We start from the raw sequence: 14,088 nt of genomic DNA on the forward strand, positions 1-14,088 counted from the left end.
GTAATTCCCAGGGTTATCCCTAGTCTCTTTTTTGAACAGGGGCACGACATTCGCCACTCTCCAATCCCCTGGTACCACCCCTGTTGACATTGAGGACGAAAAGATCATTGCCAACGGCTCTGCAATTTCATCTCTTGCTTCCCATAGAATCCTTGGATGTATCCCGTCAGGCCCGGGGGACTTGTCTATCCTCAAGTTTTTCAAAATGCCCAACACATCTTCCTTCCTGACAAGTATTTCCTCGAGCTTACCAATCTGTTTCACACTGTCCTCTCCAACAATATCGCCCCTCTCATTTGTAAATACAGAAGAAAAGTACTCGTTCAAGGCCTCTCCTATCTCTTCAGATTCAATACACAATCTCCCGCTACTGTCCTTGATCGGACCTACCCTCGCTCTAGTCATTCTCATATTTCTCACATATGTGTAAAAGGCCTTGGGGTTTTCCTTGATCCTACCCGCCAAAGATTGTTCATGCCCTCTCTTAGCTCTCCTACTCCCTTTCTTCAGTTCCCTCCTGGCTATCTTGTATCCCTCCAATGCCCTGTCTGAACCTTGTTTCCTCAGCCTTACATAAGTCTCCTTTTTCCTCTTCACAAGACATTCAACCTCTCTTGTCAACCATGGTTCCCTCACTCGACCATCTATTCCCTGCCTGACAGGGACATACATATCAAGGACACGTAGCACCTGTTCCTTGAACAAGTTCCACATTTCACTTGTGTCCTTCCCTGACAGCCTATGTTCCCAACTTATGCACTTCAATTCTTGTCTGACAACATCGTATTTACCCTTCCCCCAATTGTAAACCTTGCCCTGTTGCACGCACCTATCCCTCTCCATTACTAAAGTGAAAGTCACAGAATTGTGGTCATTATCTCCAAAATGCTCCCCCATTAACAAATCTATCACTTGCCCTGGTTCATTACCAAGTACTAAATTCAATATTGCCCCTCCTCTGGTCAGACAATCTACATACTGTGTTAGAAAAGCTTCCTGGACACACTGCACAAACACCACCACATCCAAGCTAATTGATCTAAAGAGTTTCCACTCAATATTTGGGAAGTTAAAGTCACCCATGACTACTACCCTGTGACTTCTGCACCTTTCCAAAATCTGTTTCCCAATCTGTTCCTCCACATCTCTGCTACTATTGGGGGGCCTATAGAAAACTCCTAACAAGGTGACTGCTCCTTTCCTATTTCTGACTTCAACCCATACTACCTCAGTAGGCAGATACTCCTCGAACTGCCTTTCTGCAGCTGTTATACTATCTCTAATTAATAATGCCACCCCCCCCACCTCTTTTACTACCCTCCCTAATCTTATTGAAACATCTATAACCAGGGACCTCCAACAACCATTTCTGCCCCTCTTCTATCCAAGTTTCCGTGATGGCCACCACATCGTAGTCCCAAGTACCGATCCATGCCTTAAGTTCACCCACCTTATTCCTGATGCTTCTTGCGTTGAAGTATACACACTTCAACCCATCTCCGTGCCTGCAAGTACTCTCCTTTGTCAGTGTTCCCTTCCCCACTGCCTCACTACACGCTTTGGTGTCCTGAATATCGGCTACCTTAGTTGCTGGACTACAAATCCGGTTCCCATTCCCCTGCCAAATTAGTTTAAACCCTCCCGAAGAGTACTAGAAAACCTCCCTCCCAGGATATTGGTGCCTCTCTGGTTCAGATGCAACCCGTCCTGCTTGGACAGGTCCCACCTTCCCCAGAATGCGCTTCAATTATCCAAATACCTGAAGCCCTCCCTCCTACACCATTCCTGCAGCCACGTGTTCAACTGCACTCTCTCCCTCTTCCTAGCCTCGCTATCACGTGGCACCGGCAACAAACCAGAGATGACAACTCTGTCTGTCCTAGCTATTAACTTCCAGCCTAACTCCCTAAACTTGTTTATTACCTCCACACCCCTTTTCCTACCTATGTCGTTGGTACCAATGTGCACCATGACTTCTGGCTGCTCCCCCTCCCCCTTAAGGTTCCTGAAGACACGATCCGAGACATCCCTGGCCCTGGCACCCGGGAGGCAACATACCTTCCGGGAGTCTCGCTCGCGACCACAGAATCTCCTATCTATTCCCCTAACCATTGAATCTCCCTCAACTATTGCTTTTCTATTCTTCCCCCTTCCCTTCTGAGCCCCAGAGCCAGACTCCGTGCCAGAGACCTGGCCGCTAGGGCCTTCTCCGGGTAGGTCATCCCCCCCAACAGCATCCAAAACGGTAGACATGTTTTGAAGGGGAACGGCCATGAGGGATCCCTGCACTGTCTGCCTGTTTGTTTTTTTCCCCCCTGACTGTAACCCAGCTATTCTTGTCCTGTACCTTGGGTGTGGTTACCTCCCTGTAACTCTTCTCAATCACCTCCTGTGCCTCCCGGATGATCCGAAGTTCATCCAGCTTCAACTCCAGTTCCCTAACACGGTCTTTGAGGAGCTGGAGTTGGGTGCACTTCCTGCAGGTATAGTCAGCGGGGACACCAGTGCTATCGCTCACCACCCACATCTACAGGAGGAGCATGCAACTGGCCTAGCCTCCATCCCCTCTTACCTGACAGAATATAGCTGCCCTGTGGACTAACTAGATCTCCGCCCTCCGACTCTGCTCCCAGTCAGCTACACTTTCTGTAAACGCCTGGCTCTCTTCTCACTCTTTGCGGAAATGTCGGAAACAAAATGAAAGAAGCACCTTACTCCCTCCTCACTTAACTCCCTCGGTCACCAAACTCTCACTATAGCACTCAAATGCACCCAAATTCAGCACTCCCTCAGTCATTAAACTCTCAATATAGCACTCAAATGCACCAAATTCAGCACTCCCTCAGTCACCAAACTCTCACTATAGCACTCAAATGCACCAAATTCAGCACTCAGTGCAAACAAAGTCTGCACTGTAGGGGATCACTTTTGTACTGTGAATCTAGCCTCTGAAAAACTGGCCTAATCCAATTAACTAATTAACAAGCTCCAGCTGCAAGTGCCTACAAGTAGAAGCCTGTTTAAAGCTGATTGAAAATTCACCTTCTTCTAAACCAAACAGCAACTTTTAAGTTAATTAACGAAATAAAAGAAAGACTAAACTTGAGATAAAAATGAAGCCTTATACTCCCTCGGTCACCAAACTCTTACTATAGCACTCAAAAGCACCAAATTCAGCACTCAGTGCAAAAAAAACAGGGTCAGAGCCCAGTGCATGGTCACAGCCCAGTGCATGGTCAGATCCCAGTACACGGTCAGATTGCAGTGCATGGTCAGAATCCAGTGCATGGTCAGATCCCAGTGCATGGTCAGAATCCAGTGCATGATCAGAGCCCAGTGCATGGTCAGATTCCAGTGCATGGTCAGATCCCAGTACACAGTCAGATCCCAGTGCATGGTCAGATTCCAGTGCATGATCAGAGCCCAGTGCATGGTCCGATCCCAGTACACGATAAGATCCGAGTGCATGGTCCGATCCCAGTACACGATAAGATCCGAGAGCATGGTCCTATCCCAGTACATGGTCAGGTCCGAGAGCATGGTCAGAGCCCAGTGCATGGTCAGAGCCCAGTGCATGGTCAGCTCCCAGTGCATGGTCAGCTCCCAGTGCATCGTCAGATCCCAGTGCATGGTCAGCTCCCAGTGCATGGTCAGAGCCCAGTGCATGGTCAGATCCCAGTGCATAGTCAGAGCCCAGTGCATGGTCAGAGCCCAGTGCATGGTCAGATCCCAGTGCAGCATCAGAGCCCAGTGCATGGTCAGCTCCCAGTGCATCGTCAGATCCCAGTGCATGGTCAGCTCCCAGTGCATGGTCAGAGCCCAGTGCATGGTCAGATCCCAGTGCATAGTCAGAGCCCAGTGCATGGTCAGAGCCCAGTGCATGGTCAGATCCCAGTGCAGCATCAGAGCCCAGTGCATGGTCAGCTCCCAGTGCACGGTCAGATTCCAGTGCATGGTCAGACCCAGTGCATGGTCAGGTTCCAGTGCATGGTCAGATCCCAGTGCATGGTCAGATCCCAATGCATGGTCAGAAACCAGTGCATGGTCAGGTTCCAGTGCATGCTCAGAGCCCAGTGCATGGTCACAGCCCAGTGCATGGTCAGAGCCCAGTACATGGTCAGAGTCCAGTGCATGGTCACAGCCCAGTGCATGGTCAGAATCCAGTGCATGGTCACAGCCCAGTGCATGGTCAGAGCCCAGTGCATGGTCAGAGCCCAGTGCATAGTCAGAGCCCAGTGCATGGTCAGAGCCCAGTGGGTGGTCAGAGCCCAGTGCATGGTCAGATCCCAGTGCATGGTCAGAGCCCAGTGCATGGTCAGAGCCCAGTGCATGGTCAGATCCCAGTGCATGGTCAGAATCCAGTGCATGGTCAGAATCCAGTGCATGGTCAGATTCCAGTGCATGGTCAGACCCCAGTGCATGGTCAGAGCCCAGTGCATGGTCAGATCCCAGTGCATGGTCAGAGCCCAGTGCATGGTCAGATCCCAGTGCATGGTCAGAATCCAGTGCATGGTCAGAATCCAGTGCATGGTCAGATTCCAGTGCATGGTCAGAGCCCAGTGCATGGTCAGATCCCAGTACACGGTCAGAGCCCAGTGCATGGTCAGATCCCGGCCTTGGGAGGTCGATTAACATCTTGAAATGAATTTTAAATGAATGTGTTTCAGAATGAAAATGATTCATAACTTTAGAGCTCTGTTACTTGTTGAAAGTGAAAAGAATTTGCAGGTCTTATCCTCACCATACCATTTTTCTGCTATTCAGATGTAAGATGTCAATGGAATACATTTTTAGCATCAGCATGAAGTATTTTCGGGTCAACTGTAGTGTGAGGTGTGAGTAATGTTCCTGTGCTGCTCTCACACAATTGCTTTAACCTCAGCCATAACCTCAGAAGTGCCTACTGTACCGGAAGCAAGGTAGCATTGTGGCTAGCACAATTGCTTCACAGCTCCAGGGTCCCAGGTTCGATTCCGGCTTGGATCACTGTCTGTGCGGAGTCTGCACGTTCTCCCCGTGTGTGCGTGGGTTTCCTCCGGGTGCTCCGGTTTCCTCCCACAGTCCAAAGATGTGCAGGTTAGGTGGATTGGCCATGATGAATTGCCCTTAGTGTCCAAAATTGCACTTAGAGTTGGGTGGGGTTACTGGGTTATGGGGATAGGGTGGAGGTGTTGACCTTGGGTAGGGTGCTCTTTCCATGAACCGGTGCAGGCTTGATGGGCCGAATGGCCTCCTTCTGCACTGTAAATTCTATGGTAAATTCTATGGTACTATTGCGACCTTTCTCATTTCACAGCTCAGCCCCTAGGGACCTCTGAGACAGACTGTCAAACTCCACCAGATTGCAGGCAGTATTCCACCTTGGGCATTTTACAACTGGTGGCGGAATTGGCCACAGGATATCCAGGCCAGGCAGGCAGAATATGGGGCAGAATGTGGGGCAGTTGCAGTTCCAGAGTCCCTCTGCCCCCTTACCTCCTGTCCGAGGAGATTCCAGTCCAAGTAGGTAAATGGTGTCTGCCCATTCCCCCATTGTCCAGTCACTGCCCATCCCCCCGCCCCCCCCCCCCCCCCCCCCCCCCCCCCCCCCGCCCCCCATTGCCCCGTCACTTTGGAGAGAGTGCAGAAGAGGTTTACAAGAATAATAATAATTTTTAAAATAATAACCTTTTAGTGTCACAAGTATGGGCGGTAATGGGACAATGGGGGGAATGGGCGGTGATGGGACAATGGGGGGAATGGGCAGTGATGGGGCAATGGGGGGAATGGGCAGTGATGGGGCAATGGGGGGAATGGGCGGTGATGGGACAATGGGGGGAATGGGCAGTGATGGGGCAATGGGGGAATGGGCGGTGATGGGACAATGGGGGGAATGGGCAGTGATGGGGCAATGGGGGAAATGGGCGGTGATGGGACAATGGGGGGAATGGGCAGTGATGGGGCAATGGGGGGAATGGGCGGTGATGGGACAATGGGGGGAATGGGCAGTGATGGGGCAATGGGGGGAATGGGCGGTGATGGGACAATGGGGGGAATGGGCAGTGATGGGGCAATGGGGGAAATGGGCGGTGATGGGACAATGGGGGGAATGGGCGGTGATGGGACAATGGGGGGAATGGGCAGTGATGGGGCAATGGGGGAATGGGCGGTGATGGGACAATGGGGGGAATGGGCAGTGATGGGGCAATGGGGGGAATGGGCGGTGATGGGACAATGGGGGGAATGGGCAGTGATGGGGCAATGGGGGAAATGGGCGGTGATGGGACAATGGGGGGAATGGGCGGTGATGGGACAATGGGGGGAATGGGCAGTGATGGGGCAATGGGGGGAATGGGCAGTGATGGGGCAATGGGGGGAATGGGCAGTGATGGGACAATGGGGGGAATAGGCGGTGATGGGACAATGGGGGGAATGGGCAGTGATGGGGCAATGGGGGGAATGGGCAGTGATGGGGCAATGGGGGAAAGGGCAGTGATGGGACAATGGGGGGAATGGGCAGTGATGGGGCAATGGGGTGAATTGGCGGTGATGGGACAATGGGGGGAATGGGCAGTGATGGGGCAATGGGGGGAATGGGCAGTGATGGGGCAATGGGGGGAATGGGCGGTGATGGGACAATGGGGGGAATGGGCAGTGATGGGGCAATGGGGGGAATGGGCGGTGATGGGACAATGGGGGGAATGGGCAGTGATGGGGCAATGGGGTGAATTGGCGGTGATGGGACAATGGGGGGAATGGGCAGTGATGGGGCAATGGGGGCAATGGGCAGTGATGGGGCAATGGGGGGAATGGGCAGTGATGGGACAATGGGGGGAATGGGCAGTGATGGGGCAATGGGGGGAATGGGCGGTGATGGGGCAATGGGGGGAATAGGCGGTGATGGGACAATGGGGGGAATGGGCAGTGATGGGGCAATGGGGGGAATGGGCGGTGATGGGGCAATGGGGGGAATAGGCGGTGATGGGGCAATGGGGGGAATGGGCAGTGATGGGGCAATGGGGGGAATGGGCAGTGATGGGGCAATGGGGGAAATGGGCAGTGATGGGGCAATGGGGAGAATAGGCGGTGATGGGGCAATGGGGGGAATGGGCAGTGATGGGGCAATGGGGGGAATGGGCAGTGATGGGGCAATGGGGGAAAGGGCAGTGATGGGGCAATGGGGGGAATGGGCAGTGATGGGGCAATGGGGGGAATGGGCAGTGATGGGGCAATGGGGGAAAGGGCAGTGATGGGGCAATGGGGGGAATGGGCAGTGAGGGGGCAATGGGGGAAAGGGCAGTGATGGGGCAATGGGGGGAATGGGCAGTGATGGGGCAATGGGGGAATGGGCAGTGATGGGGCAATGGGGGAAAGGGCAGTGATGGGGCAATGGGGGGAGTGGGCGGTGATGGGGCAATGGGGGGAATGGGCAGTGATGGGGCAATGGGGGGAATGGGCAGTGATGGGGCAATGGGGGTAATGGGCGGTGATGGGGCAATGGGGGGAATGGGCAGTGATGGGGCAATGGGGGGAATGGGCAGTGATGGGGCAATGTGGGGAATGGGCAGTGATGGGGCAATGGGGGGAATGGGCGGTGATGGGGCAATGGGGGGAATGGGCAGTGATGGGGCAATGGGGGGAATGGGCAGTGATGGGGCAATGGGGGGAATGGGCAGTGATGGGGCAATGGGGGGAATGGGCAGTGATGGGGCAATGGGGGGAATGGGCAGTGATGGGCAATGTGAAAAGCCCCTCAACGCCACATTCCGGCACCTGTTCGGGTAAGCTGGGACTGTTTTCCTCGGAGAGAAGAAGGTTTAGGAGGAGATTTGATCGAGATGTTCAAAATCATGATGCGGCTGGAAAGAGTAGACGGGGAGGAACTGTTCCCACTTGTAAAAGGATCAAGAACGAGAGGGAACAGATTTACAGCGATTTGCAAAAGAAGCAAATGTGATGTGAGAAAAATCTTTTTTACCCAGTGAGGGGTTGGGATCTGGAATGCACGGCCTGGAGGTGTGGTGGAGGCAGGTTCAATCGAGGCATTCCGGAGGGCATTGGATGATTATTTGAATGTGCAGGGGTACGGGGAAAAGGCAGGAGAATGGCTCAAAGTCATGGTGCTCGTTTGGAGAGACGGTGCAGACACGATGGGCTGAATGGCCTCATTCTGCACCGTAACAATTCTGAGATTCGGTGACTGCTGAAATCATGGTTCAAATCACTCTTGGGTTAGTTGGCAATCAAGATTTAGGACAGAAAAGGCTAATTAGAAAGACAATTGTACACAAAAAGTCAAACATTTAAGAGTCTAATGTTTGTCTCATTGTGATTCTAGTACCAGCCTGTGACAATTTGTTCACATTATTCCATGTCCTGTATAATGGTGTACATGTGTCCTGTATAATAGTGTATATGTGTCCTGTATAATGGTGTACATGTGTCCTGTGTAATAGTGTACACGTGTCCTGTATAATGGTGTACACGTGTCCTGTATAATGGTGTACACGTGTCCTGTATAATGGTGTACATGTGTCCTGTATAATGGTGTACACGTGTCCTGTATAATGGTGTACATGTGTCCTGTATAATGGTGTACACGTGTCCTGTGTAATAGTGTACACGTGTCCTCTATAATGGTGTACACGTGTCCTGTATAATGGTGTACACGTGTCCTGTATAATGGTGTACATGTGTCCTGTATAATAGTGTATATGTGTCCTGTATAATGGTGTACATGTGTCCTGTGTAATAGTGTACACGTGTCCTGTATAATGGTGTACACGTGTCCTGTATAATGGTGTACACGTGTCCTGTATAATGGTGTACATGTGTCCTGTATAATGGTGTACACGTGTCCTGTATAATGGTGTACATGTGTCCTGTATAATGGTGTACACGTGTCCTGTGTAATAGTGTACATGTGTCCTGTATAATGGTGTACACGTGTCCTGTGTAATAGTGTACACGTGTCCTCTATAATGGTGTACACGTGTCCTGTATAATGGTGTACATGTGTCCTGTATAATGGTGTACATGTGTCCTGTGTAATAGTGTACATGTGTCCTGTATAATGGTGTACATGTGTCCTGTGTAATAGTGTACATGTGTCCTGTATAATGGTGTACATGTGTCCTGTATAATGGTGTACATGTGTCCTGTGTAATAGTGTACATGTGTCCTGTATAATGGTGTACGTGTGTCCTGTGTAATAGTGTACATGTGTCCTGTATAATGGTGTACATGTGTCCTGTGTAATAGTGTACATGTGTCCTGTATAATGGTGTACACGTGTCCTGTATAATGGTGTACACGTGTCCTGTATAATGGTGTACACGTGTCCTGTATAATGGTGTACATGTGTCCTGTATAATGGTGTACACGTGTCCTGTATAATGGTGTACATGTGTCCTGTATAATGGTGTACATGTGTCCTGTATAATGGTGTACACGTGTCCTGTATAATGGTGTACATGTGTCCTGTGTAACAGCGCATTCTATAACTGTTGACTTTCTTTCCTTCCATTAGATTCTGCCTTTCCTCATAACAAGGGACAACCAATAAAACAGTGGATGGCACAAGGCTTTCCCGCTTTTACACACAATATAAACTATACCAGTGGTAAGCTAGTTATAACCCAGCCCGGATTTTACTATGTGTATTGCCAGGTTAGTTTTCGACTAACCAATAACGTCACTGACAGCTCATCCAGCGTACCATTTCTTCAGTACATCTACTTACAAAGAATAGAGAAACAAACAACTCTACTAATGAAGGCGTCCAAAACACCAGTCGACAAAAAGCAAACTGCTAGTTTCAACTCAGTCAATCAAGGAGGAGTGTTTGAGTTAAAAACAGGGGACAAGTTGTTTGTAACTGTTACTCAAGCAGACCTACTTAGTTATGACAGAGCCACTTACTTTGGCATCTTTCACCTTTAATTCCTCTGTTAAAGCGTGACGTAAGGTTTCCCAGAAAGCAGTTCCGTTTCCCGACAGCTCAGTTTGCCAGTGACTCGTTGCTTTGAACTGCTCCTCCCGCAGAGTTTTCCCAAAGGAATCTGCAAGATTTCATACTTTTACAGCCAGCAACGACACATTCCAACTTTTCAACATTTCTTAATCAGTCCTTTCGACGGCAGGGGTCCCAGGTTCCGAGGTAAATTAAACCCCATTTTATTCTTTCAGAGTTTTATATAGAAATGATGGAAAATGGCTGATCCTACAGATCAGCACCCGAAAAACATCAGAGATAGTCAGTCGAAGCAGTTCCGCAAACCCTTACACATTTGCTCACACGGACCTTCCACTTCAGTCACACGTGCAGGAAACTGATACTGAAATAAATACCTGTTCCCTTGATCAAGGCTCACTGATATTTCAGGCCACACTTTACCAGTTGGGGTTGACCTTTACCCCACACCTGGAATTGGCTGTTTGGTACATGTGCTTCAGACTGATTCTGGGTATGAACAGCAGTCCCATTTTCAGAATCACCATCAGTTGTGTTCAAAATGGTCATTTACGCAAATAATAATAATCTTTATTAGTGTCACAAGTAGGCTTACATTACCACAGCAATGAAGTTACTGTGAAAATCTACTTCCCTTTAAATGTCCAGCTTTGGGGGGGGGGGGGGTATTTTGCTTCACCGAATTTCTGATTAAACCTACACTGTTTAGCAAGGACTGATTGAAGTGTTGACTTGAGATGGTTGATAAATGCATCCTGTCAGAGACGCAGCCTCCAGCTTGTAAACAGAAAGCCACAGGCCAACAGCAGTGGGGCAAAGCTACTTACGAGTGAGCATTGTGTGCACTGCATTGTCCTGCTCTTCTTGCCTAAGCGGAAAAAACTGTGAACAAGTATGAAGAGGAGTGAATATCGATGAGTACCTCACTGCAGCGCATTAGTTTATCTCTAACGTGAGAGGACCATCATTATGGTAAAACTATGTCCACGGGACGGCACGGTGGCACAGTGGTTAGAACTCCTGCCTCACAGCGGCAGGGTCCCAGGTTCGATTCCAGTCTCTGGTGACTGTGCGGAGTCTGCACGTTCTCCCCGTGTCTGTGTGGTTTCCTCCGGTTTCCTCCCACAGTCCATGTGTAGGTTAGGTGGATTGGCCGTGCTAAATTGCCCCTTGGTGTCCAAAAGGTCAGGTGGGCTTACTGGGTTACGATTGCATATTCATCATCTTTCAAAATGTATTGACAATAATATTATTCTTATAGTATGCATAAAGCATTGTATTTGAAAAGGCGCATTAAACGCCTCAGTAACTTCACAGATAAACAGCTTTAAATAGACTCATTCTATTCCATTATTCCTCTGAAGTGGTTTGACAATAGAAGCGATTTATGTTTGATAAGGTGGAACCCAACCATAGGTACTCAGGAAGTGAAGCTTTTAAATAATGTGTTACCACTTCAGCACTTCTTGCTAAACAAAATTTTGCTATTGCAAAAGTAACTTTCCTCCTAAATTTGTCACTGACTTCATTCTACATAAACAAGATAGACCAAACTGTCCCGTGTAACAAGTCTCCACAGCACAATGGAGTTTGTACACTGTCCGTCAATCAAACCAAACTGTGCTGATCGTCGGTGTGTGATCTTCACCACGGGGAGCACCTGTCAATGCACTGGAAAAGCAGAAGACTTTGCAGGGGTTCGTTTTTTGCACAAAGCACTAATTATTCCCATTATCCCCGTCCTGGGAAAAGTGTGTCAGGCAGTTAATAGTTGCAAGTGTTACTGGGAGCTCTGTGCTGTCATGAATGTTTGCAAGGATGTTAAAATGGCACTCTGAATCTCAATGTGCATTTCAGTCCTTTCTGAAAATGTTTTCTTTTGCATCTTATTTATCATATTCTGGAACAGGATTAATTAAATTGCACTTGTGAAGTTTATAATTATAAGAGCAGGCTTACACATATTTCTGTCTGTGTACATCAGGGTAGTTGTATTTTTCTGAGTGTTTGGGGTATTTTGTACAGCAAACACATTCCAAGAAATATTCCTAACTGAGTGACTACAATACTTTTGCAATTGTCAGTGTTACCTGTTGTTTAATAATATTAAGATTAACCTATTTATTTGATTAAATTGTTCACATTTCATGAATCGTTTTACAGTATTGCTTATTTTTGTCAATATTTATATAAGAAATGTTACCTTTGAATACAATTTAGCTATTTTTCATGTAAAATACAGAAACAAATAAAGATTCTCTTTTCTCCTCCGATTGTGTGTTGGAAAGTTTTCCTACTTTTAAGGGTGAGAGTTGATTGAATGTTTACATCAGTTTGTGTTCTCTCTGGTGGGTCGGTTGGCAGATCAGAACCTTCCAAACTAGAAGCCAATGCAGAGCAAAGAATCAGAGAATCTAACAGCGCAGAAGGAAGCCAATCTGCCCATCAGGTCTGTGCTAGCTGCTTGGTAAAACTATCCAATCAGACCCACTCACTGCTCTATAAACCTTCCCTTTCGAGTATTTAACCAATCCCTGATCGAAAGTTCCTATTGAATCTGCTTCCTGTCTGTTTAGGCAGCACGTTCCAGATCGCAACACACTGTGCAACTTCTATTTGTCCCCTCTCTTCAATCTGTGCCCCCTGGTTGGTGAACCTGCTGACCGGAATTCTCTGGTCATTGGGATTTACTTCTCCTGCTGGCAGAGCGCCCACTCAGCGGGAATCCCGGTGGCGTTGGGAGGTTACAATAGAAAATCCTATTGACAAGCAGCGGGAGGATGGAATCCCACCGCCAACCAACAGCATGCTGCCCACAAACACGCGGCTGGGTGGCACCGTGGCACAGTGGTTAGCACTGATGCCTCACTGCCAGGGACCCGGGTTTAATTTCAGCCTTTGGTGACTGTGCGGAGTCTGCACGTTCTCCCCATGTCTGCGTGGGTTTCCTCCGGGTGCTCCGGTTTCCTCCCCCAAGTCCCGAAAGATGTGCAAGTTAGGTGGATTGGCCGTGATAAATTGCCCCTTTCTGCGCCCCCAAAACTGGAAGGGGTTATTTGGATAGGGCGGGGAGTGGGCTTGGGTAGGGTGCTCTTTTAGAGGGTGGGTGCAGACTCGATGGGCTGAATGGCCTCCTTCTGCACTGTCGGGCTTCTATATAAACCAGAAAATCTCACCTAAATTCTCCCTTGCTACTCAATCAAAACTCTTCATGGTTTTGAACATCACTATTAAATGTTCCCTTAACCTTCTCTGCCCCATGGAGAAAAGTCCCTGGGTGGGATTCTCCGCGTGTCGACGCCGATCCCGTAATCGCCGATCGGGCAGAGTCCCTGTTTACGACCGAATCGGAGGCGGTGCCTGTTTTTGGAAACTCCGCCCCCCCAAACCGGCATCATCGGGGAGTACACCGCATGCCATTGGGACGGCCTCAGGGCGTTACCCGAAGGCCCTCCCCCGATGCCCCCGATGGGCCGAGTTCCCGACCGCGCGGTTGATGTCGGGAACCCGGCTTGGCGGCTGTGGACTGTGTTACAGGCGGCCACAGTCAGGCGGGGGCCATGCTGCTGGCCGGGGGGCTTCGGCGAGGGCTGGTAGGACTGGTGCGGGGTGTCCAGGGGGGCTCTATTTGGCAGCTCGGGTCCGCGCTTGACCGGCGCCATGTTGTACGGTGCGACCGCCGCAGGTCGTCGCCATGCGCAGCCACGGACCGGCCATTCTCCAGCCGTTTATATCGGGAAGGCCGTGCGTTTTATGTGGCGTGGCTGCCAGACCCTGACCGGTCGGAGGATCGGTGCGGGGGCCTCGCTGGCTTTTCCCACATAAAACTCCACAGATCCTCCAGACATATACCCAAAAGCAGAGAATCCAGCCCCCTTAACAATATAGAACATACAGTGTAGAAAGAGGCCATTCGGCCCATCGAGTCTGCACCGACCCACATAAGCCGTCACTTCCACCCTATCCCCGTAACCCAATAACCCCTCCGAAAATTTTTGGACACTAAGGGCAATTTATCACGGCCAATCCATCTAACCTGCACATCTTTGGACTGTGGGAGGAAACCGGAGCACCCGGAGCAAACCCACGCACACACGGGGAGAAAGTGCAGACTCCGCACAGACAGTGACCCAGCG

At 49.8% G+C, this 14,088-nt stretch overlaps 1 protein-coding gene across 1 annotated transcript in view; it reads left to right on the forward strand.

Annotated features, from left to right (window-relative positions):
• Positions 1–12,188, forward strand: part of LOC140422814 (CD40 ligand-like) — a 53,894-nt gene extending 41,706 nt beyond the window's left edge. The window contains exon 5 of the mRNA XM_072507718.1: positions 9,509–12,188. Within this exon, the coding sequence (XP_072363819.1) occupies positions 9,509–9,921 (413 nt within the window). The 3' untranslated portion in view covers positions 9,922–12,188. The remainder of the gene's footprint in view (positions 1–9,508) is intronic.
• The last annotated feature ends 1,900 nt before the right edge of the window (positions 12,189–14,088 follow it).

The sequence above is a fragment of the Scyliorhinus torazame genome, chromosome 5 (assembly GCF_047496885.1).
Source record: "Scyliorhinus torazame isolate Kashiwa2021f chromosome 5, sScyTor2.1, whole genome shotgun sequence".
In the NCBI taxonomy this organism is placed as follows: domain Eukaryota; kingdom Metazoa; phylum Chordata; class Chondrichthyes; order Carcharhiniformes; family Scyliorhinidae; genus Scyliorhinus; species Scyliorhinus torazame.